The sequence below is a fragment of the Cricetulus griseus genome, chromosome 2, assembly GCF_003668045.3.
Source record: "Cricetulus griseus strain 17A/GY chromosome 2, alternate assembly CriGri-PICRH-1.0, whole genome shotgun sequence".
NCBI classification, from domain to species: Eukaryota; Metazoa; Chordata; class Mammalia; order Rodentia; family Cricetidae; genus Cricetulus; species Cricetulus griseus.
In genome coordinates, this window is record NC_048595.1 from 374,409,860 (window position 1) to 374,432,160 (window position 22,301).

The 22,301-nt window shown below is 41.6% G+C and overlaps 1 protein-coding gene across 16 annotated transcripts in view; it reads right to left on the reverse strand.

The window, feature by feature from the left end:
- Rbfox2 (RNA binding fox-1 homolog 2) overlaps positions 1 to 22,301 on the reverse strand; it is a 249,525-nt gene that overhangs the window by 75,718 nt on the left and 151,506 nt on the right. The window contains exon 1 of one of the 16 annotated variants that reach the window (XM_035440740.1): positions 8,336 to 8,587. The exons of the other annotated variants lie outside the window; for them this stretch is intronic. Within the exon in view, the coding sequence (XP_035296631.1) occupies positions 8,336 to 8,362 (27 nt within the window). The 5' untranslated portion in view covers positions 8,363 to 8,587. Of the gene's footprint in view, positions 1 to 8,335; positions 8,588 to 22,301 lie in introns of those variants that run through there. 16 annotated transcript variants of the gene reach the window in all.

Consider the following 22,301-nt stretch of genomic DNA (forward strand, 5'->3'; position numbering starts at 1 on the left):
GAACTGTCACTATGACCAACCTACATAGGAAAACATGACCCATTCTAAAAATATAGCAAGGACCAGTATCCCTCAGGGGTCAGCAAGCTACGGGTGTGGTCCAAAGCCCATCTACCACCTAGCTTTATGTAACCAGCAAACCAAGTGTGCTGCTTTGAGTGAGAATGGCCCCCATAGGCTCACTGATTTGAATGCTTGGTTCCAAATCAGTGGAGCTGTGTGAGAAGAAAGGTTTGCAGTTGTGGCCTTGTTAGAGAAGTCGTGTCATGGAGGGTGGGGCTTTGGGTTTCAAAAGCTTAGGCCATTCCCAATTATCTCTCTCTGTCTCATGCTTGTCTCTCAAGATGTGAGTTCTCAGCCACTGTCCCAGCACCATGCCTGTCTGCCTGCATCCTGCCAAGCTCTCTGACATGATGGTCATAGATTCCGATCCTTTGAAACTATAAGCCTAAAATAAATGCTTTCTTTTACAAGTTGCCTTGGTCATGGTGTTTTAGCACAGCAATAAAAAAGTAACTAAGAAATGAAAAAGAGAAAAACGAAACAAACAAACAAACAAAATGGCCAGTGGTGGTGGTACACACAGGCAGGCAGATCTGTGTGAATTCCAGGATAGGCTCCAAAGCTACAGAGAAACCCTGTCTCAAACAACCAAAAACAAAAACAAAAGTAAGTAGGATGCCAAGCAAACATTTATCTTTATAAATAGTTGAAAAGCAGCTCAAGGGAATAACACTTTGCACATGAAAATGATGTGAAATTCAAACTTTATTGTCCACAAAGTATTAAGTATTGTCTTTGGCTTCCTCAGTGCTACAGCAGCAGAGCTGAAGAGGAAACAAAAACAGAGGCTTGTAGAGCAAAAAAAAAAAGGCAATTAGCAAACATTCCAAAAAAGGTTTGTGGGTTAAGTTATGATTCTTTCAAAATCTAATCTCTTTTGCTTAAGTCTCAAACTGTCTCTTTAAAATAGCTTGCAAGGAAAGCCAGCAAGACGGCTTAGCAGGTAAAGATATTTGCCACTAAGCCTGTCCACCTGAGTTTGATCCCTAGAACTCTCATGGTAGAAGGACAGATCCAACTCCAACAAGTTGTCTAAAAAAAAAACATAGTCATGGACATAAGTCATTCATCAGTAATTTCACAAATAATAACTGGTTTCTATTATCATGGTTTCTGTATAAAGATTCTTTTAACCAAAAAGTAAATATCAATCAAAATTTGGTGCCAAAATATTTCCCTGTAATTTTCAATGAAATTAATATCTCTTTTCATGATTGTAAGTCTCACATACTCTTAAGCAATTAATTAATTGCATACAGATTCTTACCACATAGCCTGGTCTGGCCTTGAATTTCCAATCCTCATGTTTCAGAGTCCCATGCACGGGATTACAAGTATGCATAACCACACCTAGTTCAAGTTAGAATTGTTAAAAACCGTATTCCTTTGTTAATAACTACCTGCTATAGCCATTTTCTTCTGAATTGGTTAAAAAGGAAATGTTATTCTAATATTCTGAGATTGATAGTCCCTTTAAAAGGAAAATTTAAAGGGCATAATGGAAACAATATTAATATTTTCACTGTTAATTCAACTACCAATTTCTGCCGTGGTGGTGGTGGTGGTGGTGGTGTGGTGGTGTGGTGGTGGTGGTGTGGTGGTGGTGTGGTGGTGGTGTGGTGGTGGTGGTGGTGCTGCTGCTGCTGGCTGTGTGCTGCTGCTGCTGCTGCTGCTGCTGCTGCTGCTGCTGCTGCTGCTGCTTCTTCTTCTTCTTCTTCTTCTTCTTCTTCTTCTTCTTCTTCTTCTTCTTCTTCTTCTGCTTCTTCTGCTTCTTCTGCTTCTTCTGCTTCTTCTGCTTCTTCTGCTTCTTCTGCTTCTTCTTCTTCTTTTTGTTTTTTTGAGACAAGGTTTCTCTGTGTAATTTTGGAGCCTATCCTGGAACTCGCACTGGAGACTAGGCTGGCCTCGAACTCACAGAGATCTGTCTGCCTCTGCCTCCTGAGTGCTGGGATTAAAGGCGCCCGCCACCAATGCCTGGCTTCAACTACCATTTTCAAAATAGTATTTCTAACAAGTAAGTTAAAATGAGAATCTTGGGTGGGTGAGATGGTTCTTTGGGTAAAGGTGTTTGCCACCAAGGTTGATGACCTGAGTTTAATTCCTGAGATGATGTGGTGAAAGAAAATAACCAACTCTTCAAGTTGTCATCTGACTTCCACCCATGTGTATGGGAGTGCTCACACACAGGCACAGACACACAGAATCAGCCAATCAATAATCTTGAATTGTCCATTCAGGAGTAGAGACGCAAGGCTCAGAGACTAAAATGACAAGGAGGTTCTTACCAGTAAGGTGGTGGCATAAAATGGAACAGAAAAATAATACTTTAGTAGGGGAAAAGATATTATAAAGCAAACTTTGATAAAGACATGGCACTTAGTAATACTGAGTATATTAATATATTAAAACATATTATGGGGGCTGGAGAGATGGCTCAGTGGTTAAGAGCACTGGCTGCTCTTCCCGGGTTCAATTCCCAGCACCCACATGGCAGCTCACAACTGTCTGTTACTTCAGTTTCAGGGGATCTGACACCTTCACACCAATACACATAAAATAAAGTTAAATAAATTATTAAAAAACATATTATGAGTATATATATAGTATACTAATTTATACAAATTAATACAATTAGTCTAGGACAGTAAAGATTCCAGAAACTGTATTTTCTATGAAGAGTAATTCAAGGAATTAGGTAAAAATGGGCCAAGACAACAGAAGATTAAAGGGAACAATCAGTAGTATTTTCCAATGGAGAGAGAGAGAGAGAGAGAGAGAGAGAGAGAGAGAGAGAGAGAGTGTGTGTGTGTGTGTGTGTGTGTGTGTGTGTGTGTGTGTGTGTAAAATTGATCTAAACACTCAGGTGACTCTAGAGGAAAGTAGGAAGAGTGAGAAGGCAATAGCAGAGACAGACTCAGTTCACCATAGGAAACTGTGTCTACTTTTCAGCAACCAACATGGAACTAAAAGTACTGCAAGGCCAGCATATAATCAAACAGCACAGCAATCTAGAATTAAATAGCTCTCAGGTTGGAAATCTCTGTGTACTCAAGACTTACTAGGATGCTTGATCTCTAGAATCTCAAAGTTTCAGGCATAAGGGGATGTAGAGGGGGAACTACCTCAACAGGATGTGACAACTACTAAAAAGGTGATTCAAAAGCAATCATAATTCACATCTGTAAACACAGTATGTATCCATGTATAATCTGTAGGTATGTAAAATGTAGTTATTTTAGTGACAGCCATTATTGGTGGTACTTAAGAACAAGAATGCTGGACATAAACTCTTTGGATTTCAGTCAATTACGTTAAGTAAAGTGCTGAGAGTGGTGTTTGATAATGACATCACATATTTGCATACAGGGTTAGCTGCTATGATGACTGTTCTAGACAACAGGGAGGGAAGACTACTTAGGAGGTTCCTGCCCTCATGGAGTTTAGGGGATGAGGAGAGATAGATAACAGACAATGATAAGCACTAAGACCAGTGGCAGCAGGATGAGAAGAAGGGTGGAGAACAGGAGCAGGCAAGAAAATGCCAGTGGGAGTGGGCCAGTCAAGGGCATACTCCCTTAAGAGATGGGTGGAGTGTGCTGGAGTGTGCAGAGGAAGCCTGGTGGCTTAGGTGGGAAGAGCACAACAGTGAAAAGAAAAGGCCTGGCAGGAAAGTGCAAGGTGTTTCAAGAAAACAGAGAGAGGGCCAGTGCCACCAGAGCGGAGTCTGGGTGACAGAGATAAGGCTGGACAGACAGGTTCCTGATCATGGGCCTTAGAGAACTGGAATGGACACAGGATTTTACTTGGGACTTTGAAAAGCTTAAGCTCAGAACTGAGGAAATCAGACTACCACTTTAGGTGAGTCACCCTTGGCAGTGTCCTCTAAGGAATTAAATGACTCCAAGGTTTCCTGAATTTAATCATTTCAAAAGTAACAGAGGACCACTTCAGAGTCTGGAAATGGATACGATGGAAGGCTGCAGCATGCTGACTGCCTACAAGAGGCTGAGCATCTGAGCTCAAGAACAAAGGTACAAACAGCACGAGTTTTCTGGGAGGAAGCCACTGTGACTGTGACTTGTAGAGTTCATGTACAACCTGTGTGGTGGAAACATGCAAGGAAAGAACTGACAGTGGTTTTGAATGTCAGGGGACACTGAGTGAGGACTTGTGGCTCTAGAATCAGCCATGTACAGTAGATCCCTGAGACTGGAGTTAGTGGAAGGAGACTGGGATATGACTGATCTTGAGTGACAGCATCATCACAAACAGGTTTCATGAGACAACCTAAAGAAAGGTATTACATCACGAGAGGTTAAAAGCTGAGCATTCCATGAACCACAGGTCAGAAAGAGTTGAACCTGTTCCCGATAGCCATCTGAACAATGTGACTTTGCAATTTCTTCAGGGAGAACACATCCATGGAGAGGGATGAGGATTGTCATTACCTTCCAGCTTAAAGCTATCCTCTGGCAGTGCAAGCTTCAACAGGAAGCTTGCACTCTCAACTACTAGACAGAGCAGCAAAACAAAAAACAAAAGTGGGAAGGGACAAAAGAAAAGAGGGGGTACGGCATGGAGGTGAGCACATTTATAGCACCACAAATGCTCAGATTTGGAATATCCCCATTTATGGAATTCTGGGTATATTCCAGGAAAGATAAATAATTCTTAGAATAGTGATACTTTTTAATAGAAGCCAGTGTTGGTCTTAAAGTAAGGGAATGGTTAAAACTGAAGTCAATGACCAGTGTAGAGGAATTCAGAAAGAAACAAAATCACTTTTTCTTTTTGATCCACTGTAAAGGAACATAAATTTAGCTTCCAATCCACATCCCTGCCTATCCCCAAACTTCCCCCAGAATCCTGCATAGCCCATAGAAAGTGGAAAGTGTGCCAAAACAAACACCATGGACTCTACTCTGCGGAAGGAGGGGATGTGGCTGTGTGGAGAGGAGTGCAACTGGCAGGCAAGGGAATGGAATCACTTTAGATGAAGGCCACAAAATGGAGACTCAATGAAGGGCAGGACCCCCAGATTCACAGAAATGGGATGTGCTTAGCAAATTCACAGAGCAGATTCCCATCAACAGCCCAAGTCAGAAAGCACAACCCAAAAGGGGAGGGGAAATTGAAACAAAGCAGACATACCTGCTGTCTTATCTGCTTTAATTAAAGCATAAAACACCCCCTCCCACCCCTCTCCTCCAACTACCTTGAATGTAAGAGGGCACAGCTCAGGTGAAAGACTTAGGCCTTCCAGCTACAAAGGGGGAGATAGCAGACAATGGAGCTGGTGATTCATTACAAAAGAATACACTCCAGAGCAGCCTGCTGCCTGCTGCCACTCGGGCTAAAAGCACTATTTAAAGGAACAACAGTCTCCTTCCCAACCTCCCCTATTCCTAACACCTTCTCTCCTCCCGGTTCTGATGGGAAACAGATTCTGAAGAAAATGCCAGCAAAGCACTCAACTGTCCAAGAAAGGGAGGGCCCTGTATTCCATAGCACTTGGCAGTCTCACACCGCTGTAGAGTCAAACATCTGCTTTCAGGTTGTATTGTAAGCTTTTCCCTTTACCTAATATACTTTCCCCTCAACAATAAATAGAGTTTGTGTTTTGCTAAATGTTTTTTAAGTTAATTTGCTAAAGTCATATCCAACTTTGTTTTCCTAGTTTACACATATTATAAGAATGATTTTTCTTTCCTTTTATCCTACCTCACTTTTCCATAGACAGGACTTCAGTGAAAAACTTCTGTAACATGAACATGAACAAGAGATAAAAATATTATTTACAGTATTACATGGGCATGTCTGGCTACTACTGCATGAACATTTTGCCACTAAAATACTATTTTTATTGAAAAGCCAAGTTCTATTTACTGTCAATGACAAAGCTGTTATCTAGTACAACAAAAAAGCCCACATAAAACTAGAGTTTATGTGATAACAAAGCACAGAGTTTGCACAAAGGAACCAAGTAACAAATGATGAAAGTGCCTTCTCCACCCAGTGATGGGGATTCGGGACAGGGAAGTGAGTCTGAAGCAAAGACACAGTGAACCAAGGTGCGGAGTGACCATGGCATCACTTTTCCACATCCTCGCCAGATGTGGTAACAAGCCATTTTAACTCTGACAGCACCCCTGACCAGTACAGACAGTTTATACTGGAAAATCTTTGGTGGAAGGGCATTAAAGTGTTTGGATTTGCCAATTGGCTCAAAACATACAATACAAAAAAACACAAAACCAAACAACAAAAACAAACCACAGGTTAGAACAAAGATTTGGCCGCACTCATTATTTCCTTTGATTTTGTTTTCTAGACAACCATCTCCACGACTTTCAGGTAGTAGTTGCAGATACTGAAATATCACACATTCCCGAATCCCACAGATCCTACTGTCTTTTCAGTTATATGAATTCAACATAAGATAATGAGTTTTCCTTCAGTGTTTGGCACATGTGAGAAAACACAAAGATTAAATTTATCCACTGGAATCCTTAACCAGTAAAAAAAAAGCTTCTTCCCAGGTTCCATGTGTTTCTTCAGCCTTGCTCCTAAAATCACACTTTCCATATATCTGATGATTAGGAGCAGTATGAAGGAAGCACAAACAAGTGTGCACATTCTAACTTGTCACACACATTTCAATGTTTCTAAAACCAAGAGGCAATGCTCAAGAGGCCACAGAAGTTGGATTCTAGCAGTTCCTGTTTAAAGAACTCCTACACTTTTTCAAAAATGCATGTGAGAACTGCAGAATTGCAGTGTGAAAAGCCTTCCACAGAGCTGAGGGCAGCTGCCCTCTAACACAGCTCCTCAGTGGAGACTTGAGGAGGATTCAAGTGAAGAGAGTAGCATGTCACAGGCTTCGGAGAGAATCAAGACATGGGTTTTCTTTCTATGAGATTTTGACAAAATAAAGTGATATTTCAAAAACATTAATTAGATTTTACAAAGTAGTAAGAAGTATTTAAAAAAAATTCAAGAGTTTCTCCACTTTCCAAAGGAGGAATTTCTTGACAATTCCCCATCCTAAATTTGGAGGAAATTCTCTTTGGAAGGATTTATCTTTTGAAATTTCCCTCTTCTCTGGGTCGGGGTGGATTCATCCCTACAGGTTTCTTTCCTTCCAAATGGTACTGCAGGGCATTATATAACATTTAACTAAACAAGGCTCCAGCACCGAAGGCGATGCCTCCATGGATAGCTTGCTGTCTCTCGCCCTCCGGTGGTGACTCTGAGAGGAAAAGAGGGGAGAGAATACAAAAAAGGGGCACCCTCCTTAAAAGGAAAGCACTGTCCAGTGAGGGAAGCCTGGGGCGAACTGATCCCAAGTCTAAGACTAAAGGGTCTGAAAGTCCTATCATGGAAATGATGTTCTCTGATAAGGCACAGCCTCACCACTTTCTCCCAAGCCACACATAAAGAAAAAGGGGGTAAAATGAGCATACAGTGGGGTACCAACCAGAAAAACAGCCCTGCCAGGAATGAACAACAATCCCCTTTCCATTTGTCGGGAATGACTTGCTAAAATGCAGAGTAGACACTGCTTGACACAACCAGAGAGGCAGAGAGAAGGGGGGTGGGGAGAGGAGGGAGAGATGGAGATCTTCCATTTCCTACTCCATCTCCTTCAAATGTCTTTTAAAGCGGGCAATTGTCGCTTATGTACACATTTATCCTGTCAGGGACCTGCCTCTGCTACACCAAGATGCTCCGTGTTCCTATAGAAAACATCCTTTACCAACGACAAAACCACAGGCACGAAACATTCTTTCCGAGCCTTCATTTGTGATAATCCGTTTAGAAAGAAGGCAGCAAACTGAAATTCTACAGCCAAGCCCGAGGAACCTCAGTGAATCAGCTTTCCCAGTAACACAAATTCTTCTGTGATTCTTAAAAGGAAGTCACTCCCTCTCCCCTTTCTGGCAGTCTACAAGAATCTCTTCCTACCTCTGCAGTCTCTCTCCCTCCCTCTTCTCAGAACCAAGACAAAGAGGTAGACAAATCCCCACAGGCTCTTTCCTGAGCTACAGCTGCACACTACAGGAAACTGGGATCAGCTATGGAGCCGAGGGAGGGGGAGAGAAGGGCACCGATAATAGTACACATGCTCCAAGGACCAACACTTCAGCTGATAACAATGAATCTGCCTTTGAAAGAAGACGACCCTCATTAAAACTTGGCTGGCTCCACTCCACCCCAAGACCTTTCCCCAGATCCCCGAGACAGAAATGTGTGGAGGACGCACAAGTCTTACCTGAGTTACCATTTTCTTTTTCTCCATAAACCAGAAGCAGCAGATGATAACCAGTTGGAAGCCGCCGTAGTGGGGCACACCTCCGTGGCTCTGCCACCCTGTCCCCAGCTAGCTGGCGAAGGGCGGGTGACTGGATTCCCTTTATTCGTTTTCCTGCCTTTCTCTTTCTAGTGTTTCTTCCTTTCTTTTCTCTTCCTCTCTGGCAGTCTCTCCCCCTCCTTCTTTCTCCAGCTCCCTCCCATATCTCAGGCAGATGGCTGAAGGAAGCCCCACCCCTGAATGCCTAAGGTAATTAATCAGAGTGGAGCCCCACCTCTTCCTCCTCCCCCCGACCCCTCCCAGCAGGCTGACAGCAACCAACTCCAGAAGCAGGCCTGCTGGAGAATGGCAGTATGGCCTGTGCTTTATTGTGCGCACGCGTGAGTATGTGTGCTGAGTGTGTGTATGCGCTCAAGCACATAGGGTAAAAGGAGGGGGGGAGTGAAGAGGGCAGGTGCCATGTGCTGGCATATTATAAGGTTGTGATGGTCGTATTAATTATATTGCTCTAGAAGCACTTACTACAACTTATTACAGTTAATACAGATTTAAGAGATTATGGCCATAATAAAAAAGAAATGAAAGTTAAGTTTTTTCCATTGATGGACATTTATAGATAAGAGTGGGTCTAGTAAAAGGTGTGGAGCAAAAAGCCGCTCAGTGACTACACAGGAAGGTTTTCAAGGACAGCAATACACAGAATGGTGCGAGAAGCCAGAGGAGATGTAATGAGGGCACAGGACTAGGAGAGAAGGGAGGTCAGTTTCATGCCTATTTTTTCTCCTCTAAAAACCCTGGAGATTCTGAAAAAGGTGTCATCATAAATCTCAAGGTGTGCACATCCGACCGAGGAAGCTCCCCACTCCACAAAGCTCAGGTTAACGAGACAGAAATGTGCTTCCTGCTTTCCTTACTGTGTTTCACCTATAGTCTATATACCCACACTGGCACCTGCGTCATCACTGCAAACATAACAGTTACTACAGAGCTCCCAGAATGTTTACTCTATACAGATGCTTCTTTTAGGTCCTCACATTTAAAACACAAATAAAAAAGCCTCAGGTTGATGAACTGGGTAGGAGTTCTCATCTCATTCTGTCCTTTACAAGTGATCTCTGAATGTAAATTTCATCTCTATATAAAGACTCAAATTATGTGAACATTTGATAAACTTGGGACTTTTGCCAACTTGTCTCATAAAACTGAGATTTTTAAGTGGATTCTGAGAAGACCCTGCCCTATAGATTACATATTTTAATTCTACTGTATTCATTGAAATGCAGAAGTCAACTGCAAAATCAGCTCCTTATTTTAAAAATAAATACTCAGTTAACACATTAGTGGAGGTTCTTCATGTCTGCACCAGGACTATCTGGCATGATGCAGAGCCAGGCTTTAAAATGAAATATGTAATACTGTTGGTTGGCATTTTGCCAGCACACTGTCACCATGTTCTCTCAACTGCCAATCATTTTAACAATTCCAAAAAGAATGCTCGAACTACAGAACCATTAACACAATCTGGAGACCTCAGTCAGGGCAGTGTATTGATTGTGTAATAGGCAGAAGCTGTTCTGATATTTTACAGATACGAAGAAATATGTGTAAAAGAATAATCTTGGGCTAGAGAGATGGTCCAGTGGCTAAGAGTGTGCACCTTGCTTGCAGAGGACCAGAGTTCAGTTCCCAGCACCTATGCTGGGCAGCTCCAGGTGACCTGGCACCTTCACACATGCAGCATGCATGCACACACAACCCTTTTTTGTTTTTTTTGTAAAAGGATGGGGTCTTCAAGTACCATGTTAAGCAAACAAAAATGGGAGAGGAGCAGATTACAAAATTAACACCTTTATGAACATGTTGAAGTGTGAACACCCAGGGCTCTTGGGCAAATGATATCAAACTTTTTAAAAGGCAAGGAAAGAAAGAAGGGGAGGCAAAAGCAGAGCGTGGCAAGGCATGCGTGCTTGCAATTCTTCGTGTGCTTTAAGAAAAAAGTCATACTGAAGAAATAAATGTATTTTCAGCTTTGCCATACAAAATAAACCTGAACAGCATGCTCTGAATCCAGCAGGCCATTATACTACCCTTGACAAAAAGCCACAAGCACCAGAAAAGCTAGCTACTTGGATGCTTAGGTGCGACTTCAGCTCCCTACTATAAAGACAAGGGACCTTTTTTTTTTTTTTTTTTTTTTTTTTTTTGTAAGTAAAAAGGGAAATGAAAAGTTCCCATAAACAAAGTGTTGGGCAGGATAAAGGTTTCCATGGGCCCAGAAACTTAAACTGCATTTTTAGACATAGGATTAATACTTCAAACTGCAAATACTAAGATTACAAGTTTGGTACCACAGCGGACAATATAAGCTAAAAAATAAAATCCTCTGAAATGGTTTTTATGAAATCTTTGAATAACAGGATCACCGTGAGTACTGGGCAGTGGTATTTTGAAGTGTGTCCCTGACTTTAAAAGCTGACATAGAGGACAATTTGCTCTTTTGGTGCCCAAAAGATAGAAGAGCAATTGAACAGCCTGAATCTAACCCAGCAAAACAGCTGAAGTCCCTGCTGGCTGAATGTACCAAGGAAAAGCTCATTTGACTGTCTGTTTTTGTCTCTGTCTTAGAATGGAAAGACAGGCAGGGTTAGGAGGATGGGAAGGTGGGTACTGAACAGAGTACCACAGTTAGCTAAAGAAATCATGTCTACCCTGGTGGAGCAGCCTCTGGCTTTCAGAGGTATGTCTGGACATGGGAGGTTCTTGAAATATTTGCTGAATAAATAAACACAGGGAAGGGTACTTCGTGTCTTGATTTTTGACCATTTTATTGGCATGTCAGTCTTCAGAACTCCTGCTTCCTTTCTTCTATGCTGCTTAACTGAAATTCATCTCAGTGAGTCACTGATGATCTCCAGGTGGTGACCAAATTCAATGAACATGCCATATCTTTTCTGACATTTCTGTGGCATTTGGATTCCTGTCTTTGGGAAACCCACCCTTAGCTTTAAATGTTGCTTCATCTACTGCCACCCCACCAGCCACAGCCACACAGGAGCCTGGGTGCTGTTGTTGCTGGGCCTCAGACTACAGCTGTCCCTTGGCAGCATTCCAGGCAATGAAGCTCCCTCAGCTGTTTACCCATCTCAAAATGGGGGGAGATGGAGTGGGGAGGGCACAATATACCAGTCTTTTCTAACTTTTCTTGTTCTCCATTCACTTCCTTCCTCGAACTCTCTGAATGTTGACTGATATTGCATGAGATGCCATCCTCAATCTCCTTTTAGTGCAACTAGGAGTTTATCCTCCCAAAGCGCACAGCTCCTCACACCAGCACTCCAGTGGTAATGTCATCTTCTGTGCTTTTCTGTAAAGAGAGGAGCCAGGTATTTCAGATTTCCAGAATGGGTCCAAACTTAAGGAGCTGGCACTGACAATACTTGTCTAGGTTGTTGGATCTCACTCGATTGCCTTCAGTTAACAATGCTCATCAGCCTTGAGGACTCTATTTCTGAATTTCTCCCACATCTTTTCCTGACTTCAGAGCAGAATATCCAACCATCAAAACCAGTCACCTCTGTACTTCTTTAAAGTCCCACATTGGGACTGATAGGATGTCCCAGAATGAAAGAGCATTAGCCACCAAGCCTGACCTAAGTTCAAAGAGAACTGGTCTTTGCAAGTTGTCTCTGACGTTCATGCATGTTCTGTGGCACACATGTGTATCTACACCTCTCAACACACACACACACACACACACACACACACACACACACACACACACACACACACACACACTCCACACACGTTTAAAAAACGAAACAAAACAAACCAGTCTTTATATCCAAAACAGAACTACTGATTTACAGAATAGCCAAGTGCCTTCTGTGCTTATGCTTATGCCAAGCATTCCCCTAACTCTCAGGAAAACAGCAGTGGACAAGGCCGAGGTGAATCTTCCCGTGTGACTCTTGCATTCCAGCATCCCTGTCTTATTGGTGAAGGCTAGATTCACAGCAGGCAACATAGCTACTGCTTCTGAAGACCTTACTCTGAGATGGCTTCTAAACAAGCAACTGTGCATTATCAGCTCATTATATCCTCAGGACATGCTGAGAGAGTGAAATCTCCTTTGTAGATTTTACTCAGCTAGGTTAGGGTAAACATCTTGCTCATAGGCAGCCAGGCTGGCAAGATACAAAAGTTGGGGTCAAACCTAAGCCCACAGTGGAGGGCTCCTTCTTACTCAAGGCTTCATTAAGTTAGAGGAAGTCCTGTTTTCTCTGCCTGCCCATGCCCATGCTCACAGACTTCCTCTGCTGGTGTCTCTGGTCTATCCCCCAAGCATCTCACTGCTGCCAGTAATCTTTCTAAATACAAATCTCACCCTGTCATTTCTCTACAGGGGGGAAATCCTCTTTGGTTTTGTTAAAATTAGTGTTAATTGTACACAGTAACAAGCTTACCAGTGTGCACCACTCAGCTAAAAATCTCTTATGTATTTGGTTTACATTTCCTTAATGGCTGAGGATGTTGAACATTTTCTTGTATATTTGTTATCCATGTGTACTTCTTTTCACAACTTATCTATTTCACTCATTAGCCCATTTACTTATTTGTAAGGCTTGTTATTTGGGGACTTAGTTTTTGAGTTGTTCATATAGTCTGGTATCAATCCCTTGCCAGACGAACAGCTGGATAGGGCTACTACTCTGCAGCTCTCTTCACTCCGACAGTCCCTCTGCTGTGCAGGCTCTTTATCTTGATGTACTCCTACTCACCGGTCTTTCCCATTCATTCCTGGGTTACTAGAAACCCACTCAGAAAGTCCAGGGCTGTGCCTGTATTTGGAAATGATTTCCCTATAGTCTTTTCTAGTAGTTTCAAAGTTCTAAATCTTGTACTAAAGCCTTTGGACTATTTTGAATGGACTTTTGTGCAGGGTGAGAGAAATGAATTTCATTTCTGTTTTCTACCTGTGGAGATCTGGTTTACCCAGCACCATTTGCAATGTGTTTTTGGTGTCTGTGAGGAACCAGGTTGCTACAAATGTGGTTTTATTTCTAGATCCTCTATTCAGGGCACGGGTCTTTTTGTGCCAGAGCTATACTGACTATGGATCTTCAGTAAAATGTTTAGTTGTTATTGTGCTACCTCCAGCACTAATTTTTGACAAAGATTGCTTTGGCTACCTGAGGATATGAATTTTAGGGTCCCCCCCCCAGAATGTCAGTAAATTTTGAGGTAACTTTATTGGCTACTTTGGGTAATACAATAATTTCACTGCATTAATCTGCTGATCCATGAACATAGGGTATACTTCCATCTTCTAGTATCTCCTTCAATTTCCTTTTCTGGCATTTTATATTTTTGAAATTTTCTTGTTTTATTGGTTGGGTTTATTACTGCCTCCTCATCTTCCTTCCTTCCTTCCTCCCCCCCCCCCAGGGAAATTTCCTGGAAAATTTCCAACTCTTTAAGCAGGACTGAAAGCCATCACCTGTTTGTTTAGCAGACCTGTCACAATCACGGCTCTCCCCCCCCCCACACACACACCAGTACTGTCACATACTGCCACATGGAGCAACTGTTAGTTCAATGCTATTTCTATTCTGACCCTTGAAAACAGCCTTCTATTTGTGGATCCATTCTTCAGGCCTTACTTACAGAAATCCTCACCCCTGAAAACATTTCCTGATTCTCTGCTTTTCCACATTCCAGTTAGTTGTCCCACATCTATGCGCACACTTTTCCTTGGCATCTATCATGGACATAATAAGCCTCTGCATAATTCTGGCTACACTGTGAGCAGCCAGAGGGTAGAAATAATGTTTTATATCCATGGTGGTCAGAGGCGGTAGATGTTTAGCCAGCTAGGACCATCTACAAGAATTTCAGGGTCTGGCCTGGTTACTCCTAGTACCAGGGAGGGAGAGGCATGTTGATCTTGTGGCTCAAGCCAGCCTGGTCTACACAGCAAGTTTAGAATAAAATAATTAAATAAATAAAGGAGAAAGGATTGGGGGGAAGGTGATTTGAGACAGAGTTTCTCTGTGTAGTTCTGGCCATGCTGGAACTCACTTTGTAACCTGGCTGGCCTCAAACTCATAGAGATCCGCATGCCTCTGCCTCCCAAGTGCTAGGATTAACGGTGTGCGCCACCACAGCCCGGCTAGGAGAATTACTTTACCTTTTTCTCTGGGCAAAGAAACTCAGTGTCCCTTAAATCCTTCTCTAACAAGTCTCTATCTTTTTAAATCTACCTGTGTTTTTTAAACTGATTGGGTTCTACAGGAATTGTAAGTAATAAAATAATAAATTTCAACTGCATGCTCTTAGGCAGGCATTATTTTATTAATATTAAGAGTAATGAAGGGTCAAGCATGTGAAATACTTTATTGCCCTCTATTGGAAAGAACTCAACTTTGTTTCATTATCTCAACATTAGCAATTCTAGAAATACTCAATTAAAAACAGATACGACTCATTTAAAAATACCATTCAGTCATGTCCTTAAGTGTTCATTGTATAATGCATTGGCACACAACTCCAAGTATTACACAATGGGTATAATAATACAATATAAGCTTAGAAAAACATTTTATAGTCAGTGTAAGAGTGTGCAGCAAGCCAGACAGTGGTTGCTTTAATCCTAGCACTTGGGAGGCAGAGGCAGGGGGATCTCTGTGAGTTTGAGGCCAGCCTGGTCTACAGAGCAAGTACCAGGACAGCCAGGACAGTTACACAGAGAAACCCTGTCTCAGACCACCTCCCCCCAAAAGGTGTGTAGAAACAACCATCTATCACTCATTTACAAATGCACTGAAAACTGTTCCATCAAAAAATTAATAAATATGCTCATAAAATAACTTTTAATCCTCCCATGTAAAACTTTTTTTCCCCAATCCCATTAATTTACTGGTATGGCAGAATGAAGAAAACAGTTTTAGTTTTAACATCGCATTCCCAGTATTTCTGAGCTATCTTAATTTTAGATAGAAAAAAAAAAAAACCTACTAACAAAGCAAGGCCAGAGAAATATGGTTTAAGATACCGAATATTCACCAATAATAAATCTAAATAAAGATTTAGAACATCAATTTATCTTATCAAGAATGAATCAAAGTCTCACTGCCAAAGCTTTTATCCAATTGTATCGTAGTCTGAAGAGAACTTTTTTCCACCAAGTGATTTAATGTTTTTTGTCACTGCTATCTGTTCACAGCTGCATCTCATTGAGACCTAGTGTTAACCTGTAAAAAGATTTCCTTCTAGTCTGGTTTCATGACACATCCAGTCTTAAGTAGGGAGAAAGACCAATACCCTGATGTATCAGTAGAGAAATAGTCCACAGATAAATGAAATCCATAAATGCTACAAACCTCATCATGACAAATGTGATGTACACTTGCATTTCATCTGAAAGATCAAAAATCATGGAAATGGCTATGTTCTTCCCATAAAACACCATAATCAACATGTCACAACATAGTTACAGAGAAACAGAATATAACTCCCGCAGGGTTCCAGGACTGGGGCCTTGAAAGGGAGTTTGCCTACCAGGCACCAGGTGGCCATCTTTTTTAAGCCTGTATATCTCTGCTCAACCTGAAACTAGGTGCTGGCTATTAGAAATGGCATCTGAAAGGACAGTAATTGAGGATCATAAACTACCTGTAGTTCAGAATTTAAACAATCAATAAAAATGAAGTTATTTGAGCATGGATAAGTAGAACAACTACCACAGTGGGAGCCAGAATCCAGGACTCTTCTCCATTTACTCTCTCTCTCTATACTGCTACCAATTGAAAGGCATTTACACAATGTAATATGCTTTATAATGGCTTAACCTTTTCTGGTTCTGGGTTTCAACAAATTAACAATGAAAATTTCACTAATTCTACCACAAAATAGTTGAAAATGTCAGGCTAAAACCAAATTTAAAAATCTAGGCATGGCCTTGATTATGTATTACCTTTCTGAAAAATATAGCAACATTTAAAGACTATACCTGTATCTCTTAGTTGCCTCCAAAAAGCCTGAAGTTTATTATATCATAGCAGCATTATAAATATTACATTTATACTGCCCAACCCATTCTTCTCCCCAATCTCTGACGCTCTAGAATTTCTAAAAAGGAAGAGCCAACCACTCCTGTCCAATTATCAACACTATTAAAATAAAATCTCTTGCTATAGCGAATTAGAAAAAAAAATCTTGAGAACTCTATCCCAAATGGCACTAAATCAAATGATAGAAAGCCTGTATTCTTTTGTCATAAAACTTTCACATCAATCAATAGTGTCTGGAAAACAAGTCATAACCCTGCTTACCTGGACAAGAGGATACTGATAATCCATGCAATATACACCATACATAGCAGAGGGAAAAAGACTCCAGATCTGGACAGCACAAAAATCACCGTAAGTTTTTGTTTTGTCTGATGTGTCCTGTCCAACAGAACTAGAGGCACCCTCAAAAAAAAAAAAAAAAAAAAAAAAAAAAAAAAAGAAAGAAAGAAAGAAAGAAAGAAAGAAAAAAAGGAAAAAAAAATCCTTGTCCTACTTTCCAGTCTACACAGAAAGTTGTGCTGGCTCAGCTGGTGAAGTCGGAGTTTGGTTCAGACCAATAGGATTCAGCAGTATACACAAGAGATGTTCAAAGAGAAGCAAACCTATCCAACCAAGTTAGCTGAACACACTAAAGACAGCACTAGGGATTGGATTTTAGCTGACAACTCCACCAGAAAGCCAAGAGGCAAAAGATGACAGCCAGAGGGAAGAGACTTCTGGCTCCTTAAAGTGGCAAACAAGGGCAGAAGCACAAGGTATCCGGAGCCAAAATAATATGTCCCAGGTTGTGTGTTAAAGGGAACACTCCCAACCTAGGACATAGGAGGCAAGTGGGGCTGTATTATTCCTCTAGCCCTCCCTTGGGCGGGAGTGCTCGTGACACACACACACACACACACACACACACACACACACACACACACACACACACACACACACACTCACACACACCCTCCCTCCCTCTTCCTCCCTTCCTTCTCATTCTCTCCGGCAGAGACAGGTGTTAGGATTAACAGCATAATGCCCAGCCATGGAAGAACTGGCTGAAAAGAGTAACACTGATACATGCAGTAAAGGGTCCCTTTCATGATACCGTATGTTTCTGTATCGTTTAACACACAACCCCCTCCTGCTTTAACAGGAGCTAGGACAGCTGGCAGGATCAGCTAGAAAAAGAGGAAGGTGGCCCCAACTCTGAGCAATATGAATCCACTGGAGGCTTGCAAATATGCAGGGCGTACTCTCAGCTGTTCCAGTCAAACTTGGAGGGATTAACTGTGGCTGCCTGTAAAGAGGTGGGGGTGGAGAGGTCGCTACAGAAAAGCAGTTGCTTTTCTCCTTTTAGGGAGTGGCTTCACCCACCCTGCCATTGTTTGCACACACATGTGCACACATATTTCTGTAACTGATATTAAAAGCGGTAACAAATACAGACAGGTGTGAGGTTAGTTGACAGCTCACAGCAAGCTGGAGTTGGCTCTCATCTGCAATCAAAACAGCTAAGTAGTCCTAGGAAAGTAACACAAAATGCACAAGAGAAAAGAAAAGAAGAGAAAAGGAAAGGAAAGGAAAGGAAAGGAAAGGAAAGGAAAGGAAAAGAAAAGAAAAGAAAAGGCTTGTAGAGACACACCAGGTAAAACTATTCCTCTTAAGAAATCCTCTATTTGAGACAAATATTCAAAATTTCAAAATGACAAGCTTGTTTCAGTATAATGACCTCCTAATCTACTAAGGCAGAGCCAGTAACATTAGGACATGCCTTCACGGGATTAGCAAGGTTGAGTGTGAGGGCCTGCTGGTATGGCTACTCCCACACATCTTCAGTGAAGCCTTCTATGGCTAATTAAGTTATGTGCAAGAGTGCTCAGGAGAAACTGTTAAGGTTCAAATTGCTCCAACGTATCTAGAGATGGTCTTCCAGGTACAACATATACCCTAAAATCAATCAAACAGACTGCAAGGACCATACAAAATACTAGAATATTTCTAGCTTGCCAGCACCGATTCTCTATGAATTACAAATGAAGATAAAAAAAATAAGCCAATTCATCCAGGCAGTGGCTCACACCTTTAATCCCAGCATTCGGGAGGCGGAGGCAGGCAGATCTCTGTAAGTTTGAGGGCAGTCTGGTCTACAGAGTGAGTTCCAGGATAGCCAAGGCTACATGGAGAAACCTGGTCTTAAAACAAAACAAAACAGTGCATGCATATAGTACACAAACATACATGCAGGCAAAGCACTCATACATATAAAATAAAAATTAAAATAATGAAGTAGGCTAGAGAAAGCCTAGAACACAAACCAAGCTTACTGTGCAGCTCTGGGTGGGAGGCCAGAAGACCAGGATGACACAGAAATATGGCCAGGAAAGTCTGTATCCATCTGATTTCAGACAGGTACACCAACTCTCTGGGAATTGGACTAGAGACCACTCATGTTATTTTATCAAAGAGAAACTGTCTACATTTTGTCTGTGTCCTGAGACTTTGTGGAAGGCTTTTGTTTAAAGGTTACAAACTAATCTGGTAGAAAAAAATTCCTGGGGCTGGAGAGATGGCTTAGTGGTCAAGAGCACTGGCTGCTCTTCCAGAGGTCCTGGGTTCAGCTTACAACTGCCTATAACTCCAGTTCCAGAAGATCTGACACCTTCAAACCAATGCACATAATATAAATAAGTTAAATAAATAAAAAAATTCCCAAGTAGTCCAATATGTAGACCATTGCATGGTTATTGCTAACTCCTTTTAGCAATAGGCTTATAGTAAGAATCAGGGGCAAAAAGCGGAGCACAAGAATTTTTAAAGCTTGTGGTTTGAACAAAAAGAGGCTGCATAAAGTTAAGGCCTTGGAAATTATGGCTGCTGAAGAGACAGAAAATAAGTCTGGTACCAGAGCAACAGGAAAGATGCCTCAGAGGTATCTCAGAAATTGTCCAGACCCCACCCACCTCAAGGGTATAAACACGAATATGTATTTGAACGACTTTCTCTTTAGGAGAGTAAGCCATGATGGTCCCTTAGGAAATGTTTCCCCAATTCAGACATCTATGCACTCAGAAATCACAGCATTTTGATTCTGGTAGAAACTTTGCTACCATGTGTGTGATATTGGTTTTGCAGGTATGCAGAAAAAGAGTTATGGGATCATAAAAGCCACTACCAAGATTACAGAAGAAAGCCTAAGAGGTCACTAAATGTGTGACAGTGTTGGAGTCCCCATGGACAGCCCCTAAAAGGATGTTATATGAAGCTGTGAGAGAAAAGGAGATGATGTAATAGAGACCCCAGGAGATAAAAGATGACTAGAAGATGAAACCTCTGCCTTGAAGGTAGCATTCTGAAGGGATAGGGCTACTTGACTCTGATCTCATATCACAAAAGCACATGCCCATGCCAGAAAGAGGCTACAGGATTTAATGTCTGTCCTTTTGCTATTGTCCTACCTCCCTTTTGGGATGGGATGGTTCTGTGCACCAGTGCAGTTTGAAGGACACATATCAGTGGAGAGTACCCTTCAAAACTGCATCTCACTTGCACACCTTATCTCCCTCCCATCCCCCACAAAGTAGGCTGCTTTGTTACCCCACTAGCTCTCTACCATGACATTCTACCTCACCAGAGGCCAAAAACAATAAGCCAAAGGCTGTGGACTGAAATCTCTGAAGCCACAAGCTAAAATAAGGCCTTCTTCCCCTCAAAGCTATTCTAACTATTCTAGGTCCTTGGCATTTCCATAGTAATTGTACAATAGGTTTGTCAATTTCCATAAAAATGTGTGTGGGATTCTGATTGAGATTACTCTGAATGTACAGGCCAGCTAGAGCTGACTTAACATCCTAGAACACAGACTTGACACATGCACAGCTATTCAGCTATTCTACTTCCTTGGGCTATCTATGTTCTTTCTATATAGGCAGAGACTGTGATTATCTTCCCTTTAGGCATGTGACATTGATAACTTTTCTTAAGTCTACTAGACTCGTAACACTCATCCCTACAAGAATGAGTGTACTCATGTTGGGGGTGTAGTAGGGTGGGGGAGACAGATTGAGAAACCCAGAATCACATCCAGATGTACAAAGGCAATTAATTCATCAGAGAATAGTCTTCTCAACAAACAGTACAGGACAACTGGAACTAGACATCTGCACAGCCACACATCATAAAAATGAACACACTTGTACCATACAGAAAATTTGATCACAGGCCTAAAACACAAAACAGATAATACAAACTTCAAGACTAAAATTCCTTAGATTCCTGAGCAATCATCAACACCGATGATTGCCTATTGGTGTTGCCTAGTGGTAAGATGCATAGTTAGCACGGTCAATGGCCTTGGTCTGATCCCTAGCACCAAAAAGACTAAAAAAAAAGCCATAAAAGAACAAACCAACAAATCAGACTTCACTAAAAACTTTCCCTCACTAATGAACACTGTGAGGAGAAGAAAATAGAGATACCATTTATAACGCATGTATTTGTTAAAGGGCTTTAAGCTAAAATACGTAAAAAAATCATATAATCGACCTACAATCAGTACTTAGCAACTTCCTAAAATATCACATGTATACCTTTCATGTAGTCTACTCAGTTTACTTTGCTAGTATTAATATTTACCTAAGAGAAGTGAGAACCTATATCCATATAAACACTTGTACAGGGACCCTAAAGTACAAACAACTCAAACACCTGTCAAGAGACAATGCCTAGCCTGCTGCCACACTCACAAACAAACACTTGTAACTCAACAACAAAAATACAAGAGCCTTTAGTGCACACAAGATGAACTTCAAAATAATGATACTAGGTACAAGAAACCCCATACATAGTGCTTTTTATCGCATGATTTTATTTTTGTCAAATGCTGAAAGTGCAAACTTATCTACAATGGCCAAAAGCAAATCACTGTTTGTTGGTGTGCTGGATGGGAGGCATCAGGACATGAAGAATCTGGAGATCCTCAAACTGATAATTATCTCAGTTGTGATGACTTCATTGGTGTGTACATGTCAAAACTTAACCAACTGTGACTTCAGTATGTACTACTTATTGTGTATTAATTACACCTCAGCAGAACTGCCAATGAAAGACTCAGTTCCGCCCTCCTCATTGCAGAGAGGTTTTGAAAGGTTATCTGCTTTGAGGGGAGGGAGGGTTGGCAAAGGGAAATGGGGAAACCTTCAACCTGTCCTATGGAAAGGGATAAAAGGTATAGTGGAAATTAGGTCTGAAATATAAGCAGAGGTGAAAGGATAGGCTATTCTGGAAATTACTAATCGCCTAGGCTAGGCTTCTGGCAGACTGCTCCCTTAGCACCTGCACACGGCCTTTTCAGTTTGCTGTACACTTCCTTCTGTTACTCCAACAGTAAGATAAGAGTTTGGAAAGAGAGGAATTATATAGTTTACCTTTGTTCTTCAAGTATCACCTTCACTCAGCAGAATTCCAGAATGGCCTACACACAGAGTGTGCACTGGAGATGGCTCTGAAGCCAGACTAAATGGAGTCAAATCTTAGCAGCAAGGCTCTACAGCTGTATGATTTGGGAGTTATTTAATGTCTCTCTGCCTCAAACTCTTCCTCTGAAAGAAGAAGGTAACAATAGCACTGCATTAGGTCAGTTAGTGTACAAACAAGCCCAGAACACCCTGAGGATCCTCAGCACTATCTCCGATAATTTAGGAAGGGAATATTATCTATACATGAGGCCAGAGGAAAACACAATTCTTATGCCTATTTCTTATTTATCTACTAGTACCATAGACAGACAGACAGACAGATAATCATCACCTTGGGTCCAATAAAAGAGTTAACAGAGAGGGAAACTGTGGGGTCTTGGATGTGTGGCTGCCTCT